The sequence below is a fragment of the Zonotrichia leucophrys genome, chromosome 2 (assembly GCF_028769735.1).
Source record: "Zonotrichia leucophrys gambelii isolate GWCS_2022_RI chromosome 2, RI_Zleu_2.0, whole genome shotgun sequence".
Classification (NCBI taxonomy): domain Eukaryota; kingdom Metazoa; phylum Chordata; class Aves; order Passeriformes; family Passerellidae; genus Zonotrichia; species Zonotrichia leucophrys.
The window spans coordinates 120,303,730-120,322,712 of record NC_088171.1 but is presented as its reverse complement, the minus strand read 5'-3'; the positions used below and the strand labels follow the sequence as shown (position 1 = coordinate 120,322,712).

Here is an 18,983-nt window from a genome sequence, read left to right as displayed (position 1 = left end):
TTCTTGCTGATTTTCTTATTTATATTTGTTTTAAAATATTGTTCTTGATTTTCTCTCCAAGCATGCTTAAATTCAGGAAAGGTTCCCAAATAGAAAGCTGTTTGTGTCTTGTTATTGCAGGTGCCATAATATGCTTCCTGCTGATGTCTTCACAATTTTGCCACCTGAAACATTATATTTGGTTTGGTTGGGAAGGTTTTGGGACACACATGCATATGATGGTGGCTTCTGTGATAAGATGCTAGAAATCTGACTCAGATTGTAGAGAACTTCCTTCCTAAAAAATGTGATCAGTTTGAAGCCTAGTGTTGGAAAATACAGTGTCTGGAAAGAAACATGGCAAACACAGACCAGCCGTCCATGGCAAGCAGCAGACTGAGGGCTGACCATCCCACTTTGCCTGAAGTGCTGTACAAAACTTCATGTGGCAGAAGAGGAGACTCCTGATAAAAGGAAGGTGTGGAAACCTCGGGTGAGGCAACAGGTTTCCTTGGTTTCTATTTCAGTGCAGCAGTTTACAGTGTACCATCAGGACAAACACAGCCAAGCTGAAACTGAGGGCCTGTATGACAGGATATCTAGCCAGGCACTTGCTGATTAAAGCTTGAGGAAAGCATGTCTTGTCCCACTTAAGTCCTGCTTGTTATGTTCTGTGGAGATGAGATGACCTGATTTCTTTTAAGCCTGAGGTGGGAAATAGATGCAAACTTATATTGCAAAATGGAGTCCTATTTTGATTCCAATCCAGTGTATTTCACAGGTACAGTATGCTCCATCCATGACTATACTGTATGCAGTCAGGGATATACTTTCACATTGATATTGTTGAAATCATGTCCTGCTTATTTACATTTGCACAATACTGGTACAGTCAGGGGATTAAGGCATTTCTAGAATACAAAACATCTTGGGACTCAAATATGAATGCTCCTTCTGTTTAAACTTTAAAAAAAATCCAGCTGTGAAGGGAAATTTTTCTGTAGCTTTTTCTGTATTTTAAGTGTCCTAGATCATCTCCAGAAACCAAATATAGCTGTCTCGTTATAAATTCATAGAAAGTCTGTGAGCATCTACACAGCTGATGAAGGTATTTCATAGTTGAAAAACCTGGTCTTACACTGATCAATCTGTTCCATGAGTCACTGCTCCATACAATTGGAAGAAATCAACCTTTTTAAAACGGCTCACACAATTAATTTGGTGCACACTCTCAGTTCTGGCAAAGCAAAGCAATACCAAATAGTTATGCTTTAATTTCTTGCCCTGTATTCATTCATAAGCTGCCGGCAGCAAAAGCCATTCTGACAACACTAAATTTCAGCTATACATTAGTCAGTTTCTTTCTATTTCTTTTCCATAGATCCACTGGGACTATCTGCCTAGCAGAAGCTTTAACAAATAAAGACAGCACGAATTTTGCGAGGGTAGAAGGACCTCTAAATTCAGCCTGGATCAGCGTTCATTTCTCAGACCTCTTCCTTCATCGTTTTAACCCGACAAGACCCTTCTTTTACTGGGTTGGGTTTTTTGCTGGGCCGGTCAGCGCGGGCTTCGGGCTACCGCCAGTAAGTATCGGCCGTCGCTGCCAGCATTAAAAAAGAAAAGTAGATCTGCCAGCACGGGTGGCTCGGCACGGCTCTGCCGTGCTGCCGATCGCCGGCCAGGCCGCGCCGCGGTTGGCGGGTTTGAATTGGCGGGCGCGGCGCCGGGGGCGGAGCGCGGGCGGAGGCGCCGCCGGCCGGCAGGGGCGCTGCTGGCGGCGGGGCGGGGGAAGCGGAGCGGCGGCGCTGCCATTCCCCGGCTGCGCGGCCGCCTCCTCCCCTCCGCCTCTTCCTGGCCGCGGCCAGAGGAGCTGTGCTGGCAGCGGGGAGGCGGCGGCGGCGGCGCCCAGCTCCCGGCCCGCCATGGCGATCCGCAAGAAGAGCAACAAGAACCCGCCGGTGCTGAGCCACGAGTTCATCGTGCAGAACCATGCGGACATCGTGTCCTGCATGGCCATGATCTTCCTGCTGGGGCTCATGTTCGAGGTGAGGAGGCACCGACGCCCCCGCCGGGGGTTCTCTTCCCGCTTCCTCCCACTCCGCCGGAGGCTCTCGGTGCTGGAGGGGAGGGAGGGCGCGGGAGTGCCGCGGCAGCGGGGGATGCTGTGCGGGCTGCGGCGGAACCCTGCGGCTGCTCCCGGTCGGCGCCGCCGTCCCCCGGCGCACCTGCCCGCCGGCCCACGCCCGAGCCGCTGTACGGGGGGACAGCAGCCGACCCCCGCCCCGCCGCGCCGCCCGAGAGCCGCCGCGGGCACCCGCCCTCCCTGCCCGCGGCGCATCCCCGCTTCCCCGGGCGGAACGCCCTTCTCCCGCCGCGGCTTGGGCAGGCGCAGCCGTGGCTGCCGCCAGGAGCGGGTCTCGCTCCCCGCCGCCGCGGGCGGGAGGCCGAGCGGGGCCGGGAGCGGGCGGCGCAGTTGCTGCGGACGGGCGGGCGGCGGGGTTACGTGGCAGCCGGGGAGGGAGGGAGGAGTGCGCGGCACGGCGGGGAGGGGGCGGGGGGCGAGGCCCGGCCGCCACAGCCGATCCCCCGCTCTTTGTGTGCGCGGCCCCGCCGGGCCCCGCCGGCACTACGGCTCCCGGCGGGCGGCGCGGCGGGGAGGGAAGGGAAGGGAGAGCAGCGGTGACGTGTCCTTAGGGCCGCCGCGCCGCTCCCCCTGCCCGCCGAGCATCCCGGGGCTCCCGCCGCTCCGGGCGCCGTGCGGCTGGGCTGCGATGGGCTGGGCACCCCTGCCGTTCTCCCTCTCGGAGACGCGCCGAGGTCTGGCAGCGGCGGAGGGGAGCGCTCCCTCCGGCCTGAGGGCCGGCCCTGCTGCAGGCCCTCCGCTCTCTGGGCCCCCATGTTGAATGCAGATGCTTTAAACCGCGCCTTTTTGGCGCTGGAAAGGTAACTCACCTGTGTGACTGCCAAAACGTTATCAGTGATCTGAGATCACCGATCATCAAATTAAGATGGTGTTGACTAAATGTTTCTGGTGTTCTAGGCGTTTGTTCAGACATTTATTTCAGACATTTGTTAAGGGTTGTGGACCTTTCTGTCATGGTTTTCAGGATGGTTTCATCCAGCTGTTGGTACAGCTCAGCACTAAAAGCCAGTGGAGTTAGGAAGAAGATAGATAGATAGATAGACAGATAGATAGATAGAACAGGGCAGACCATCTACACTGTTGTTTTTGGGTTTGCTATCAAAAATCACCAAGACAACTGTTATATGGTGATTTCCTGGGGAATGAAGTTAAAGAGGTAAACCTAAACTGTTTCCTTTTGTGCCTACATCAGGCTTACTGTATTAACAATATTACTGGTAGGGGTAGAGGTTTTGAGGGATTGAATGTGCTGAATTCTTTTGTTTCCGGATTTTTTAACCCACTGTGTTTTCTAACCCAGTGTAAAAAAAGGCCATGTGTCATTGTTGGTACAGATGTGGTATGTTGCAATTTTTTAAATGCTTTGATACAGGTATAGGAAATCATTTGCTGTGGTTGATGTTGGTATGGTAAGGTGTTTGCACTGCCTGACTTGTACAATTCTAGTATTGAGAGTAGCTGACAGAGCCTTCAAAGGGCAGCTCAGAATTGAGCGCTGTTTCAAATTGTGCTCTGAGGGCTCCCTTGATGAATAGGGAGCCCAAGGCAGCTTCACTAATTTGAGCAAACTAGTTGGATTCCCTGAAGTTACATGGTCTGAACAGTCTGCCACGTATTCAGGGTTTCATAGAAAATCTAGGGCTTGTTGACAAAGCAATGGTTTTAAAATCTCACTTCCTATGAATAATTAATGCTAGTAGTAACCTAGTCATTATCTTCAGATGCTGAGTATGTCCTTCCAGGATTACTTAAGGAGCTTGGGGTTTTTGTCAGCCCTATTAATTGCCACATAGGTGCTGGGTTTTTACAGCAATGAGAAACCATCTAATCCAAGTGATAGATCAGATCTACTAGGTGATCTACAACGATATCTGTCTGAACTATGGTGAAGAACAGTTACTTTTCCCTCTCATTTATTGCATGTTGATTCATGTTGGGATTCAATTAAGATGTGTTATAGTAAAAAATAAGTTTCTGCTTTTTGTCAAATAAGAACTTACACTCCATCTTATGTATTGGGGATTTTAGAACATCTCCACCCCACTTCTCAAAGAAAGCCATTGGGACATCTTCTCTTCAAACTGTTTTTATTCATTCTGGTTTTTTTTACAGCTTATCATAAAGGGGTAGTACCACTAATGCTAAATTTAATTTAATTTGTTTTATGCTTCTTGCCAAAGGATCCCCAGGGTCAAAAGACTGGTAATTGTACTGAGTTGGCATCCCACTGGCCTGAAATTGTTTTCTGTTATATATGCCTTTTTCCTTCCCTGTCCATGTTTTTCAGATCACCCACAGATTTATGAATATGATAACTGACTTCCAAATTTTGTCAAATAAGAAAAGTACTTGTAAATAAAGTTTATTCTCAGCCACTGCTGAGTGCATCTTGGTCTAGGGACTCCATGATATTGTACATTCTGTTAATGTAATAATACAGTATGGACTAAAGACAGAATTGTAGCATGTGTTTTCACTTTAATGTTGTAGGAAGGGCTGTATGTAAGTAACATTTTCAAGGATCTTTCATTTGGCAGGTTGAGCGTTCTGTAAACAAACCCACAGAGACCACGCCATGTGTGCTGCCCTTGGAAAGTCAGGTGCAGTGCTGAGATAATGGGAGGTCAGTCAGGTTTTTGGGAGGAGGCAAACATGCTGGGCAAGGGTGCCAAAACTATGGGCAAATGTTTTCAGTTTAATGTAGTTTATTTCCATGAGAATTTACAGCGCTTTTGGTTTTTTCTCTTTTAGATTACAGCAAAAGCAGCCGTCATTTTTGTTACACTTCAGTATAATGTTACCATTCCTGCCACAGGTATGTATCTTGCAGAGGTTAGTGAGGAGAGAGTGTATCAGACATGTCAGTGTGCCCTGCTTCCTAGACTTGTCCAGAAGGGAACTTGTCAATTTAACTTGTCAGCTTCAATAGATAAGGAGCAGCTTTCAAGGATTTCACTTTATTTGTATTAAAACACTATTTAAACTAATTAAGTTAGAGACAATGTTTCTGTTCTACTGGATTTATCATTGGTGCTGAAGCACCATTTTTCTGGTAGATAAGTTCACATGAATTCTTACTCTGGCTTTGAAGGTGATAATTTTTAATAGTCAAAGTGGGGTGGTGGTTTAGCATATTTTTATTGTCCACTTTCAGTGTATTTGGATAAGCTTCCTAAGTATGCTTAAGTTTTTAGTTTTATAGCATCTTTCCAGAGTCAAATTGAGTTTGTGATGTGATGGAGAAGATAACTATAAACAGTTTATAGTTGACCTAGTTCATGGTGGCACTTTAATTTGACTTTTATTTGTTCAGCTGACTACAGCTACTTCTGTCTGAAAGACTTCACTCTGAGAAATAAACTTATGAACCATTAAACTGTATTGCTGCCTAACAGTTAATTCTCTTTGCCTTTTAGAAGAACAATCTGCAGAAACAATCTCTCTCTATTACTATGGCATCAAAGACTTGGCTACAATTTTCTTTTACATGCTTGTAGCAATAATCATACATGCTATAATTCAGGAGTATGTACTGGATGTAAGTACAAAATATTCACTCCTTTCATCAAGATAATTGTTGAGTTTTAATTAGACTTTAAGACTATTAACCTAAAAGTAAATTTCTTCATTAAAGTTTTTAACTGTAAAAACATGCATTAAACTTTCAAGGTAATCTAATGTAGTTACTAAATAAATGTGAAGTACTGCAGCATATAAATAACAGTGGACTTTCATTTCAGAAAATTAACAGGAAAATGCACTTTTCAAAAACAAAGCATAGCAAGTTCAATGAGTCTGGGCAACTCAGTGCATTCTACCTTTTCTCCTGTGTTTGGGGAACGAGTATTCTTGTCTCTGTAAGTATGCTTTCTCTTCTGTTTCGTGATGAGATTTCAGAAAATTCACTTATGTTGATGATAAATATGATTTTGGTTTATTTTTCTGGTTTTAGCTGGTTTTAAAAGTGGGGACAAGTTTAAGGATTCTGTGTGAGTTTAGTCATAGCTGAGTATGAAGTCAGTAGTGTTACTGTTGCTCAGTCTTGAATAGATTTACTGTCAAACTGAATAAGATAAAACCATTTAACTTTATTATGGTGTTTAATTCTCTGTATTTTTTTTAATGTTGGTTTATTAATATAAAATAAATATTAGGAACCATACACAGAATTCTGGAGCCTAGAGAATGGGAATATGACAGATTGTTGTAACCTCCGGTCACTGTGTGCTTTTAGGTGACATACCCTTTGCTAGTGGCTGGATGTGTATGAGTTTAGCTCATAGAAAAGGGAAGGCTGTGCCTTTTTTGTTATTTTCTTTATTATAACATGAAAACTCCTGGAAAACCTCTCTTTGTCTTAGTTCTAAGTTCAAAGTTTGTCAGCAGTTTACAAGAGAGGACTTGTGGCCATAGTAATCCTGGAATACTTTCCATCTCATAAGGATATTCTGTCTTGAATAATCACTTGATTTGTTTGGTTGCTTTTTATTTTCTTAAGCCAGTACAGCTGTCTTTTGTTTTGGGGATTTGTTTTCTGGGTTGGTTGGGTTTTGTTAATTTGTGATTTCTTGGAGATTTTTTTAAAAGAAAATTTATGGATCTGCAGCTTTTACTTGTGTATGTGTATATGAGTATTTTTTGTGTGTACACTTGTGCATATACATAAATGCATATAGGTACGTCCAGTCACTATTTCTGACTAGAAAGTAGCATCTTAGAGGGTTTATTGGGGTTTTTTTGTTATTTTCTTTTTGTAGGAGAACTATATATCAGATCCAACCTCTCTGTGGAGGGACTACCCGCACACTCTGATTCCGTAAGGCCTCTTCCTTCCAGGATTGCTGGGGGAGGGAGAGGGGGGACTGTTTTAAGCCTAGGGTGTGTCATGTACAATCTGTGTAGGATAAGTAATTTGTAAAACTATATTAGTCACCAATGTGTTTTTGGTTGAGGGTATTTGGGCTTTATTCTTTGACAACTTGTAGCATACTAAGTTCTTTTTATGTAGGCTGTTACTTAAAGTTAATTCCATTTTTGCAAGCTTTGTCTGAATGATTTAATGATATTAATGATAGTAGTTTAGACTTGGCTGGCATGAAGGGTCTGCATTTTTTATTTTTTTAAGAGACAGTGATAAAATGAGTTCACTAGAATCTTCTGAAATGTTTTATGTTCATTCATAATAAATAATATTCTTCAATTCTCGCTGTATTGTACAGGTTTCAAATGAAGTTTTTCTACATCTTACAGTTGGCATACTGGTTTCATGCTTTTCCAGAACTGTACTTTCAGAAAACTAAAAAAGTAAGTTCAAAATGTAAATAGGAGGAACTCCAGAGCAAGGTGGCTTTTTTTTCTTTACAGTTAAATTCTAATTGAAGTAAAATTGCTAAATATCTGTTGTGTAAATAAAAATTCTAGTGTTTCTCATCCACTGAAAGAATTTTCCCTCAAGCAAGTGATTGTGATATTTTCTTTTCAACTCTTGGGGTTTTTTCCCTTTGTTTCTCAGGATTGATAGTCTGAATAGGCTCGCTAAAGTCACAGCTGCTTCATGAATCATGATATAGGTGTAGAATATAAACTGTGAATAATCAAAGGAGTATGAAAGTCTGGGATTTGATTTAAATAGCATTTAAATGGGCGGATGACAATGGGACATGAGCTGTCAATGTACCTTTGCACCCCAAAAAAAACCGTGTCACCTGGACTGCATAACGAGCAGTGGCCAGCTGGTTGACGGAAGGGATTTTGCCCCTGGAGTGCTGCATCCAACTCTGGGGTCCCCAGCACAAGAAAGGTATGGATCAGTTTGAGTGATCAGAGGAGGGCCATGAAGATGAACAGAGGGCTGGAGCACCAATTCTATGAAGGCAGGCTGAGAGAGTTGGGGTTGCTCAGCCTGGAGAAGAGAAGGCTCCAGAAAGAACTTATAGTGGCCTCTCACTGTTTGATAGGGGCTTATAAGAAAGATGGAGAAAAAAAATCTTTCTTATTAGCCCCTATCAAACAGTGAGAGGCCACAATAAAAAAAATTTTTGCTGGGGTCTGTAGTGGCAGGGAATAATGATTTTGAAACAGTAGGTTTAGAGTAGATTTGAAGAAATTCTTTGTGATGAAAATGGTAAGACAATCCATCTGGAACACAATGCCCAACAGTGACACTTCTCAACAATGCAGAGAAGTTGTGAATTTGCTTTCATTTGAAGTGTTGAAGGTCAGGCTGGATGGGGCTTTGAGCAACCTGGGCAAGTGACAGATGTCCCTGCCCACGGTTGGACTAGGTGATCTACAAAGGTGTCTTTGAGCCCAAGCCTTTCTGTGACTGCTGTTGCTCTGTGAGCAGGCTGCATCTCTGTTGCCAGTTCTGCTTTATTCAAGAAAATGAAACATAGGTGTTACATAGGCGCAGGTCTTTGTACAGGAGCCGAGAAGAGGCTTAGTAAAGTAGTAACAAAATGCACTGGTTTTAGGCTGCTCATATGCAGTATGAATACTCTTTTTGCAGATGCAGCTGATGTTGTCTTATTATGCTAGTGATACCTTCCAAATTTGACTTTACAGCCAAGTGTGGAGAGCGTTCTTAAAATAACTTCCAAGAAAGCTGTCACAAGTGGCCGAAGTGCTGTATGTTGAATAACAGTGTTTTACTTGGTCACTGCTTGAAATTGTGTCCTCTGACTTTTGCATTAGGTTTAAAGAGTGATAGTTCATTTGTGTTTTAGCATAGTTGATATTTCTTCAACCACAGCTTAACCTCTGCTATCTCGGTTTACTTACCTTATTCCTTCTTTTGAACAAACTGGCTGCTTTTACTCAGGTCTAGTTATCTGTCTTGCTGACATAAACAAGAAAGTAACTTCTCAGCTCTGGTTCCTCTATAGTCATGTGTACCTTGTGCATTCTTCTACAAGGCCTTCAGTCTCTGACAGTTTGTCTAAGCAGGCAGCATGGGGTGTTTAAATCTTATCTCAGTTCTAAAGTTAAAGTGTTGTAGGCTGGTCCTGGTTCTGCTTGGACAAACTGACCATTTGTACTTACTGTGTCTTTATCTGAAATAACCAATTTTTCATTTTCTTTCAGGTAATTTATAGTAGGTCTTTCTTCACCTGCTCTTTGTGTATTATGTGTGATGTTTGCTGCTGTCATAATTGTTTGATTCTGTGGGTTTGTTGAATGTGATACTGAGTATTGAATAACATAGTATAGCTCTTGTAAGATTAAAATTTTAGGCCCTTTTAACAAGATCCTTGTAAAAAGGATCCTTAAAAGATCCAAGCTAAAGATCCTTACTTGAAGTTTAGAGAATGTTTCCAAAAAGGAGTTTTTTAAGCACAAGTGAATGTACTCTGCGACCACTCCAAAAGAGATTTTTATTGTGATCTGGCATGGTTCAGTGGTCCTTCTGTTCACAGATGGCACAATCTGCTTTCCATGTTCTGTGTATCTTCGTCGTTATTATTTCATCTCCATGAAGTGTTCAGTTCAATAGGGCTGACTAAAGCCTGACTTAAAGTGGGACCATGTGCTTTAGCATGACTGGTTAATAACAGTATTCTCTGTATAACTCTGTATATTGCCAGAAACAGTGTGCCAGAATTTTGGATGGCCTTGAATTTTTAAAATTTATGTCAACACTTGGAAAACCTCTCATTTTGATTCATAGACTTATTTTATTCTGCAGCAATCTGACAATTTGATGGGCAGCAAACATGTGGAACTGTAGAATCTGATGGTACAGTAATAGATGCAAAATAAGAAATGTAATAATTTTTATATATTCACAGTGGTCATAACAAATGGATCCTTTTTAAAAGCATCTTTCCATGTTTGATTCCTTTTCTCACAGTAGCATATGTAGGACACTGAATATGACTGGTAAGTGAGCAATAAGTTATGTGTGGAATTAGATGATCCAGGCTGAGTGTTTCAGTGCCAAACCAGACCATGCTGAGGTAGCTGATACAAGAACAATTTTCCAAGACTAGGGAATAGTTTGTAATAACAGATAACACAGTACAATACTGTGTAACATTGTATATAACACATGGTCACTTTTTGCTTCCAAATAGGAAGATATCTTTCGCCAGATTGTCTACATTGGACTTTACCTCTTTCATATTGCTGGAGCCTATCTCTTGAAGTAAGTAAATTGTAAACTTTTGCTGACTCCCTTCTTTGCCTTAAATATCTAACAAAAGGTCTGAATGTTTGTTTTGTTTGTTTTGATAGTCTGACCCACCTTGGACTTGTTCTTCTGGTATTGCATTACTTCGTTGAATTTCTTTTCCACATATCCCGTCTTTTCTACTTCAGTGATGAAAAATACCAGAAAGGGTAAATAGTCTTTAAAATTTTATCTTTATCTTTAAAGTTCTTGTAATGTCTGTCTGAGAGCCTTTTGCATTTAACTGACCAGAAACTAAAATTACAAGGGAGTTCAAACAGTGTTTCTTAAGCAACCACAGTTGTCCAGACTAGTGCTAGTACTTATATTTCTAAACCATCAGTATACTTTCTACCTTGCTTTAGTCTATTTAAGTAAATAGTAGTAGCAGTATTAAATGAAATAAAATCTCTCAATGTATACTAATGTGGGGTTTTTTTTAAAGTTTTGTAGAGAAAGAAACAGGATAGATTGCTAATATAGCCAGCTCTATAGGAACTAAAAATGTGCTTTTGTTCTAATGGTGCTGGAAAGCACTTTCAATTGAGTTGAAATCAGTTTTCATAACATAATACAAGATGCATTTAAGATAGGTGCGAAATCATGTATTTAGGTAAGTTCTTGGATTTCAAACAAATTTGCATGGGGAAAGGTAAGCATTTGGATTGTTAGTACATGTGTTTTGAATGGAAAGTTGATTTAGTGTTTGTGGTGTTTTTATTTCTAGATTTTCACTGTGGGCAGTTCTTTTTGTTTTGGGAAGGCTTCTCACCTTGATTCTCTCAGTCCTCACTTTTGGCTTTGGACTGGCAAGAGCAGAAGATCAGCAGCTGAATTTCAGTACTGGAAACTTTAATATCCTGGCTGTTAGGTACAGTAAACCTGGAACAGTTCTTAAGCATGTGCTGTAAACCATGTTAAATACACAATGTAAGTGGTATGGTACTAGTGCCAGTAATTCTGAATGATTGAGTGTTTTCATGCAACCAGTGGGATCAATAGGAATAGCTCATGTAAGAAACTTGTAAGGCACAGTGAAATGAATTGACTGAATTTAGTCTATATCTGAGAGAAATCTGTAACTGGTTACTCTTCTCTGTTGAAAAAACCCCAAGCAACCAAAAAAAAAAACCTAAACACAAACCAGCAGAATTAATAGGAATATCCAATTACAGACACTACTTTCAAATGTTTTAAAGTTAGTAAATTGAATTCTAAATATGATTGCTGTCAGTATATCTTAAAGGTATTTGTGCCCAGAGCAGCTTTGGTATCATTTGAAGATTGCTGCTTCTTTCTCTGCCTTTTTTATGGCCCCTGTTGTGCTGTGTGATCCAACTGCCTGGCCTTCTTATAAATGCAGAAAAAGAATTTATTGAAACTTTGACAATGTCAGTATTACCTTGCAAAATTGATACTCTGAGCTGCAAGACACTCTTGAACAATTTTCAGCTGTTACTGCCTGGTACCCTGAGAGTAATTCTGAGAAAGACAGAAGGAAAGAAACATAGTACTTGCCAGTTTTGATGGGTAAAGATTTCACCATCACTCCATATCTAGTTTTGATCATCTGTGTTTAAGCCCAGTGTCGCCCTATGCAAGTGAACTCAACTCTTGGCCTAGAAAATGGAGGTTACCAGGAGGAGGGGGTGGAAGTTGCCCAAAATCCTGAGGTGTTCTACCTTGCTTTTCTATTTGAATAATGAGGCAAACTTACTGATGAAACTTCACCTATTATTTGTTTCTAGAATCAGTGTGCTGGCCTCCATCTGCATGACCCAAGCATTTATGATGTGGAAGTTCATTAATTTCCAGCTTCGGAGGTGGAGAGAGCATTCTTCTTCTCAGCCTCAGTCAGTGAAAAAGAAGTTTGTATCAGCTAAAGGAAAGACCTCCAGAAAAGAAAGAGGTTTGTAGTTTCATTTTTTCTGTTCCCTTGACTTCTCAAAACCAACTGTAGGTCGCTAAGGAAGCATTTTGTGTTTAACTTGTGAGTGAGATGGCTCAGCTAGAGAAGCAGTACTGGGGAATATTACTGTGGGAAGAATAATTCTTTTTTTTAAAGAAAAACCACTATATATTGTTGGGTTTTCTAACTGCCCGAATAAAGGAATTACTGGGGTATTTTTCATTAATGCAGCATGATATTTTTTATTCTCTATCATTTCATTACTTGGAACAAAATGTGTCATGCTTGTGTTTTGTTCTCTTATATAAAAGGAACAGTTGCAATTTTAGATCTCTTCTCTTAGACATTAATTTGTAAAATTTTCTTGCTGTGGATTTCAAGTTTCTTTTTCATTGCCCCAAAATTCTGAGGGTTTAGAGCAAAGAGAGGATTTGATGATCCACCCAGTAAAAAGTTTTGTGTTGGACTATTTTTACAAAAAACAGAAATTAGTAGTTCTTTAGGGAAAGGTAATAACACCTTACTACTCTAAACCTGTGTCAAAGCATTTAGAAATGAACTAAAGAGTTCAGGTTTGACTTTTTCATTATGTCACACTTTTTTTGTGGAAATGGTATGAGAGATGAACAGAACGCTCTTTCCTCCAAGAAAAAAATTATGCGCTCTTTAAAAAAAAAAATTAAACCGCTGTACTTCAATGTATCTTTTGCACCAACAGTTCAACTCCTGTGTATTTAATTGCTAGCTTGAATAACTTCTGCAACCTTTTGAAATGGCAGAAGTTGTTTCAAAAGCTTTCTTCAGCATGATCCTTTGCTCCCAATCATGTATTACCAACCTGTTCCAGTTTTTGATGTATTGAAAGTAGTGTGTGTCAAGACCATTTGCACTAAGAATTGAGATTTGTGGTGGGAGATCAGTAATATTTTTACTTCTCCCAAGTTTCTATTTTTATTAAAATTATGTGGTTTAGAGTACTGCTGCATTCCATTTAGAATGATTTGTAATTATCACAACTTGGCTTTTGTGTAATGTTGGGGTTTTTTTCCAACTGAAAATTCAGTTGGAATTTTTTTTTAAATTGAGTGAAGGTAGTTTCTTGTGTAAGTGTCCTGTTTAATCAGAGCTTCATGGTCATGGCCTTCTGAATATGGAGGGCTTTTTTTAATTTAAGTATTTTATGTCAATTTTAAAATATATGTCTTGATTAGGGAGTCAGAAATGAAATGGCTTTTTAAAATCTCCTAATCTATTTAATTCATGTAGTTTAATGAATCTGCTGGGTTTCAGCCTACTTCAATGGAGACGTGCAAGTGGTAAACAAATAGTGAAAAAAATCAGTTAATTCACAAAATAATTGAACTATGCCTGTCTTGAACACTGAAGAATTGTATTCCTTATTTTAAATGAACATAAAAGAACTCAGTTCATTCAAATTCTTCTGTTTTGAATACTCCTGTTATGTTGTCTGTTCAGAACACTTGTATAGGATGCAGCAAAGCAGTGGTTTTGAAGGAGTAATATATGCAATTGAACTCTTTAAAACACTTTTTTTTTGTGTGTCTGTGTGTGGTTGAATGTTTTTTTGAGAGACAGGGCACAATAAAATGTGTTACTTTTCATCTATGCCAAAAGCAAGAAATGACAGTAAAAAATCCTGCTGGTGTTGTAGGTGGGATATACCTGTGCTGATTCATATTCTTTGTTGTTTTGCCTAAACTCTTTAGGAAAATATTATTTCAGTTAGCTGGCTTGGGTCTAATTAATTGTTTGCAAGTTTCTTTACTTAAAAACAATTCAAACATTTTCAGAAATATCCGAAGACCACCTTATGTAGGCTTAAAATGGTGGTGTCACTTACAGCCAATATGTGCTCAAACAGACTTTGACTCTTTGGGTCTGGTCTCCTGCTCATGTGTGGTTGTCATTGTTGCGTTTTTTTGTTCCTTGTTTGCACAAATGGGAGCATTTGGGTGTTGTGGGAGAAAGAGGAAGGCCAACAGCTGTTTTTGTAGATTGTCCACACTCTAGTGACCTTCAGCACATCTGCGTGTGGAAAAATAAGTTTAACCAGTCCTTTATAAAAATATATAAATATGTCTATGTAATAATTGTTTAAAAGCACCCAAAAAAAAACCAGCAGCTGTTGCTTGAAGTCGGAATGATTTGAGCCAGAGCAGAGAAGTTAGGCTGCATGCATTGTAGCTGGCTATGCACTGTGCTCTTTAGATCTGTTTTATAAATATAGTTACTGTCAGGGAACATCTGTTTCCTTGGTTGAGGTGAAACTGAGTAAAGGGGGTGTTGGACTTGTGGATGCTGAGGATTTCTGTGCTGACACACTCTAACTCCCAGGAGAGCAATACCTTTGACCTGAAGCCATGGAGAAGGCTTCCAAAATTAATTGATAACACTGGGATTACAAGTGTGTAGTTAATTAGAAGTGTGCAATATCACAAGGTGAAAAACTTAGAATTTGAAGTTTTAAAGTATAATAATATATATAGTACAAGATAGAAGCTTTAAAGCAAAAACTAGTCCTTCTTCTTAACCTTCTTCTTCCTTCTTAAGTTTTTTGTATTACTAGTATTTTGTAATTAGTCAAAAAAGTCCACATTGCAGGCGTCAGGTAATTAGTTATTAGATTAAAAATGAAAATAATTTGTGTCATTTCTTAATGAAATAGTTTAACCTTAAAAAACCTTTTAATAAGGAATTGTTAACCATTTTCTACCTTCTTAGAAAAAAACTAAAAACTCGCTACCTATGAGACTATAACATAAATAAGAAATAATAAACACCTAAATGTAAGGACAAGCTATCATCTTAAGTACCTTTGTGTTTTTAGCTAGGTGCTTGATCTTGAGCTCTTTCTACCTACACATACTCATTGCAAATCTGAACCAGTGTTTTACTTCTGCCTTATTTATGTAAATATCTTCACCATAATGTAAATGAGTTATACATGTTAAAATATATGCTTTAAAAATTGTGGGTATATCTGTGTATAAAGGATTTCGTCTATGTTTCAAATGCTTGTAAAGTAAGCAAAGGAGTGTAATTTTAACAAGAATTATGACATTGGTGTGGTAAATAGCTAAGACCTGTAGCAGAGAACTCTGTATATAGTCTGTCTCCAAAATTTCACAGAACCATCTCATCTCAAGTTGTAGTTTTTCACAGAATGTCTTCTAAAATATCATAACTGGTGTTCGTTTTCAGTCTAGATGTATATAATGGACACATTTCAGTGTCTAGTCACATTAGGGTTCTGGAATTTATTATAGTAAACTTTAAATATTGCACTTTGTAAAAACTTCATTATGCTGCTGCACACTGAATGATAATTAAGAAGTTTAACAAAGAGGGTACATCAGAAAAGAAGTTAAAGGCTGTTTGTGTAGGACCCACAAAAATGTAATAAAATACAAAGTGTCTCACTGTACCTAAAGAGTGATTTCTTCTTTTTTTCTAGAAAATGGAATAAATGGAACAGTGACCTCAAACGGAGCAGACTCGCCTCGCAGCAGGAAGGATAAATCCTCGTAAAACTGGGTTTTATTAAGTTAATTGACTAATGTCCCCAAAGAATCTGCTTTTTACATGGATGGCCCTTCAGCACTAGAAATATTATGGATTAAAGAAAATACAATTCATGGTTTTTGATTATTGCTGTTGTTTTGAGAAACTTTTTTTAAAAAACCATTTTGACTAAGGAAAAAGTTTATCTCTCTTCAGATACTTGGGGGGAGGATTCAACACTTTTTAAAACACATTGACGCTTTTTTAAATATTTACTGTGATGAAATAACTTACTTAATGAGGATCACTGTTGCAGTGTATTATTTCCTTCCAGTTTTTGTAATCTTGGTGATACTGTTCTACCAACTTCACTTTTTCCAAGTTCCTCAAAAAATATTGCAAAATTGAAGTAAAAACATTGTATGCATATTCAGATACTCTGGGTTTTCAGCTAATTACCTTGACTCAAATTTACATTTCAATTTGGGATTCCAAGACCACACCAATAGACCTCTTTATTTGGTAGTTACTATAGCTGCACAATGTCTGCTCTAAGAATTGCCCCATATCATTAAAACAAAACTGAACTTATTGGAAATGTTGCAGAGTCTTATTGTTTGTTGGTTAGAAATCTCTTACAAGGAGCACAACACCTTTTTGAGATATAGCTTTTAGCACCTGAAAACTAGAAGGGAGTGTGTATGGTCATAGAGAGAGTAATTTGAGTAGCACTGTCCACTTCTGTCTGTGCTTTTGAGGTGTATGTATCTTGGAGAATTGGTGTGCATTGGGCCTTCTTTGAAAACTTGTCTGTCTGATTTTACGGGTGGAGGTTATTACAATGTGCTGTGTTTGTTTTGGGAGGCAATCAATGCTCCATGAAGAGGGAATTAGATAAATGGATCAAGTGATGAGAAACATTCCTTTATTCTAACTGCTTTGCTTTGTTTCACCTCTGTTAGGAAATAGTTTGATTTCTCCTATATATATTTTTATGAAAAAATATTTAAAAGCTACAGCTTCTTAAAACTGATTAATGGTGACCTCTGCTGCAACTGGAAAAATTAAATTTAAGAATTTTTCCATTATCTTTCATAATTGTATTCAATGTGAAACCTTGTCCAGTTAGTTTTCCAGTTTATTATGCAGATAATCTTTCCTCTGTACACTTTTGTAATGGGTGCAATTCAGCCTGTTTCACTTGGGAATGAGTGAGACAGTTATTGCAGTCCTAAGAAGAAATTGCTAAATTAGTTATCAAGTTAACCCAAGTATTGAACTGCTTATTGATTAAGGAGTAATTATGAGCAATCAAGATGATAAATAAAATAATTTTAATTAAAAACTGTTATTATAATGGAGTCTATACCCAACAAAATGATAAATCTGCATTCTGTATTTTCTACAGTTCAATTGCTTACTATTCAGAATAAACATTCTAGTACAAAATCCTCACTACAAGCAACTATCCATTCTTCAGTTCTTTAGTGCTGTTTAGAGTTATTACAGTACAATTTATTGCATGTTTCAGCTGATTACAGACACAATTCCCAAGTATTTGGTTCACAGCTCCTGAGGTGGACTTGGCAGATGTGTACTTGCTTAGCTTGAGAGCTCTGGGGCAGGGTGCCCTCCAGTATGCCCAGTCTGCTTCAGCAGAAGTAGGGATCCCATGTGCTGGGACATCCCATGTAGAACTGTGAATCTGTCCAACCTGACCACAAAACTGGAAAACTGGAACTCGGAAATTTTGAGACTTGTGTACATTATATACTTGTTGTTCAAAATCATGTTTTGTGTCTGATGTTCCCAGAAGAACCTTCAAAGATTCTGTGTGCCTTGCTCTCAAATTGTACCTTAAGCCAAAGTGGGTTTAATTTTAGGTGTCTAGTCTGGTGCTTGGACTCTAAATCAGTTTGCTTGTGATACCTGGTTGCACTGGGGCTGAAAGAATCATAAAGGGTGAAGGAACAAATTATGAAGCAGTCATTTAAGGTACTTCTTGAGATCTTCAAGACTTATAGGAGTCTGAGGGTTGTAATAGTTGTTTCCCTAAGGCAAACTATTTCTTGTTAACCTCATTCTTTGACACAGTCGTCTGGAAATGTAAACTTCAGGTTAATTTCCAAAAACTTCAGAAGTATTCTTGACTGTTAATACTGACGTTGCTTTTTGTCTCCTTTTGGCCTTATGGACGGACATTCTTGTCCTTTGGACATTTACAAAAGCACTTTCTGTTTCCACAATGGCTTAATATTCATCATTGCCTTATAGGAGTTGTTGGTATCTGCCAAGTAATAGAAAGTAACAACAGGTGTTCTAGAAATTGGTTAGAGTATTGGAAAGCCAGTATTTTCTGTCTCTTCTGTCATAACTAAAAATACATATTTATCATGTTTGACGAGGCAAGACCAGTAATGTTTAATTATCTGCCTTGGGATAGAAACACTCAAACTTAGAAGATATTGAGACTTCTAATTTGATATTATTTGTTTTAGCATTAGAGTATTGTTTGGCTTAAAATTGCTTAAAATTGATTTTCAAATGTTATTGCAGTTTTGGCTCTTTGCTGTAATCAGAGTTTCAGTAAGATGGAAGAATATTAGTTGTCTAATCATGTTTTCTTAATTATGGCATCAAGAAAATTAGAAATGGAAATGACTGAGGAGTTCATTATTATATCCTACGCCAAATAAAATAGGCAGTAGTTAATTTATCCTCATCAATTACCAGGTCCCACAAAGAGAAAGCTTTGTCCATTTAGATGGATTTGAGTTGAATAATTACACAGACAGTGGATATCGTTTGTTTGGTTTGTTTTTTTTTTCTTAAACCTCCTTCTCTTTGCCCCATCTTGTCAAAACTTTTCAAGATTTAACAACAGATGATTTCAAGCCTTTTTTTTGAGCCCCAAATTGTGTGTTTGTTTTATGTGCCAGAATATTCTTTCAAAACCATCATTTTACTTTTAAAGTGGTAATATTTAATTTCAAAGTACAAACAAGGAATGCAGAGCAGCTGAAATTAATTTTCAGAGTTTTACTTTTCATCTGGGCACTTTCTCCTTGACTGGTTGCAAAGACTGATTTCTCCTGTGTGAATCATTCATGAATGTGAAAATACTCTTTGGAAATACTGTTTTTCTGGTGATCCCATGCCCAAACTTAGGAATAGTGAATGAATTTGCTGAGCAGAGAAAATGCATAGGCTATTTCTTCTAAGTTTAGGTTATGCTGAAGGTAAATTATGTATGTTGGGAT

The 18,983-nt window shown here is 39.0% G+C and overlaps 1 protein-coding gene across 1 annotated transcript; it reads left to right on the top strand.

The window, feature by feature from the left end:
• The first annotated feature begins 1,778 nt into the window (after nucleotides 1-1,778).
• On the top strand, nucleotides 1,779-16,314 carry TRAM1 (translocation associated membrane protein 1). The gene is made up of 11 exons (XM_064706220.1): nucleotides 1,779-2,027; nucleotides 4,877-4,940; nucleotides 5,542-5,663; nucleotides 5,866-5,982; nucleotides 6,883-6,941; nucleotides 7,345-7,429; nucleotides 10,198-10,268; nucleotides 10,358-10,462; nucleotides 11,020-11,163; nucleotides 12,041-12,201; nucleotides 15,677-16,314. Exons 1-11 carry the CDS (start codon nucleotides 1,905-1,907, stop codon nucleotides 15,748-15,750), a joined length of 1,125 nt encoding a protein of 374 aa, XP_064562290.1. The 5' UTR covers nucleotides 1,779-1,904; the 3' UTR covers nucleotides 15,751-16,314.
• Nucleotides 16,315-18,983: the final 2,669 nt, after the last annotated feature.

Bases quoted from the DNA above. Each gene is read 5' to 3' on its own strand.
- TRAM1 (XM_064706220.1), top strand. From the start codon at position 1,905: ATGGCGATCCGCAAGAAGAGCAACAAGAACCCGCCGGTGCTGAGCCAC. The intron at 5,664-5,865 runs GTAAGTACAAAA...CTTTCATTTCAG, and splicing joins TTCAGGAGTATGTACTGGAT to AAAATTAACAGGAAAATGCA. The intron at 5,983-6,882 runs GTAAGTATGCTT...TTCTTTTTGTAG, and splicing joins GAACGAGTATTCTTGTCTCT to GAGAACTATATATCAGATCC.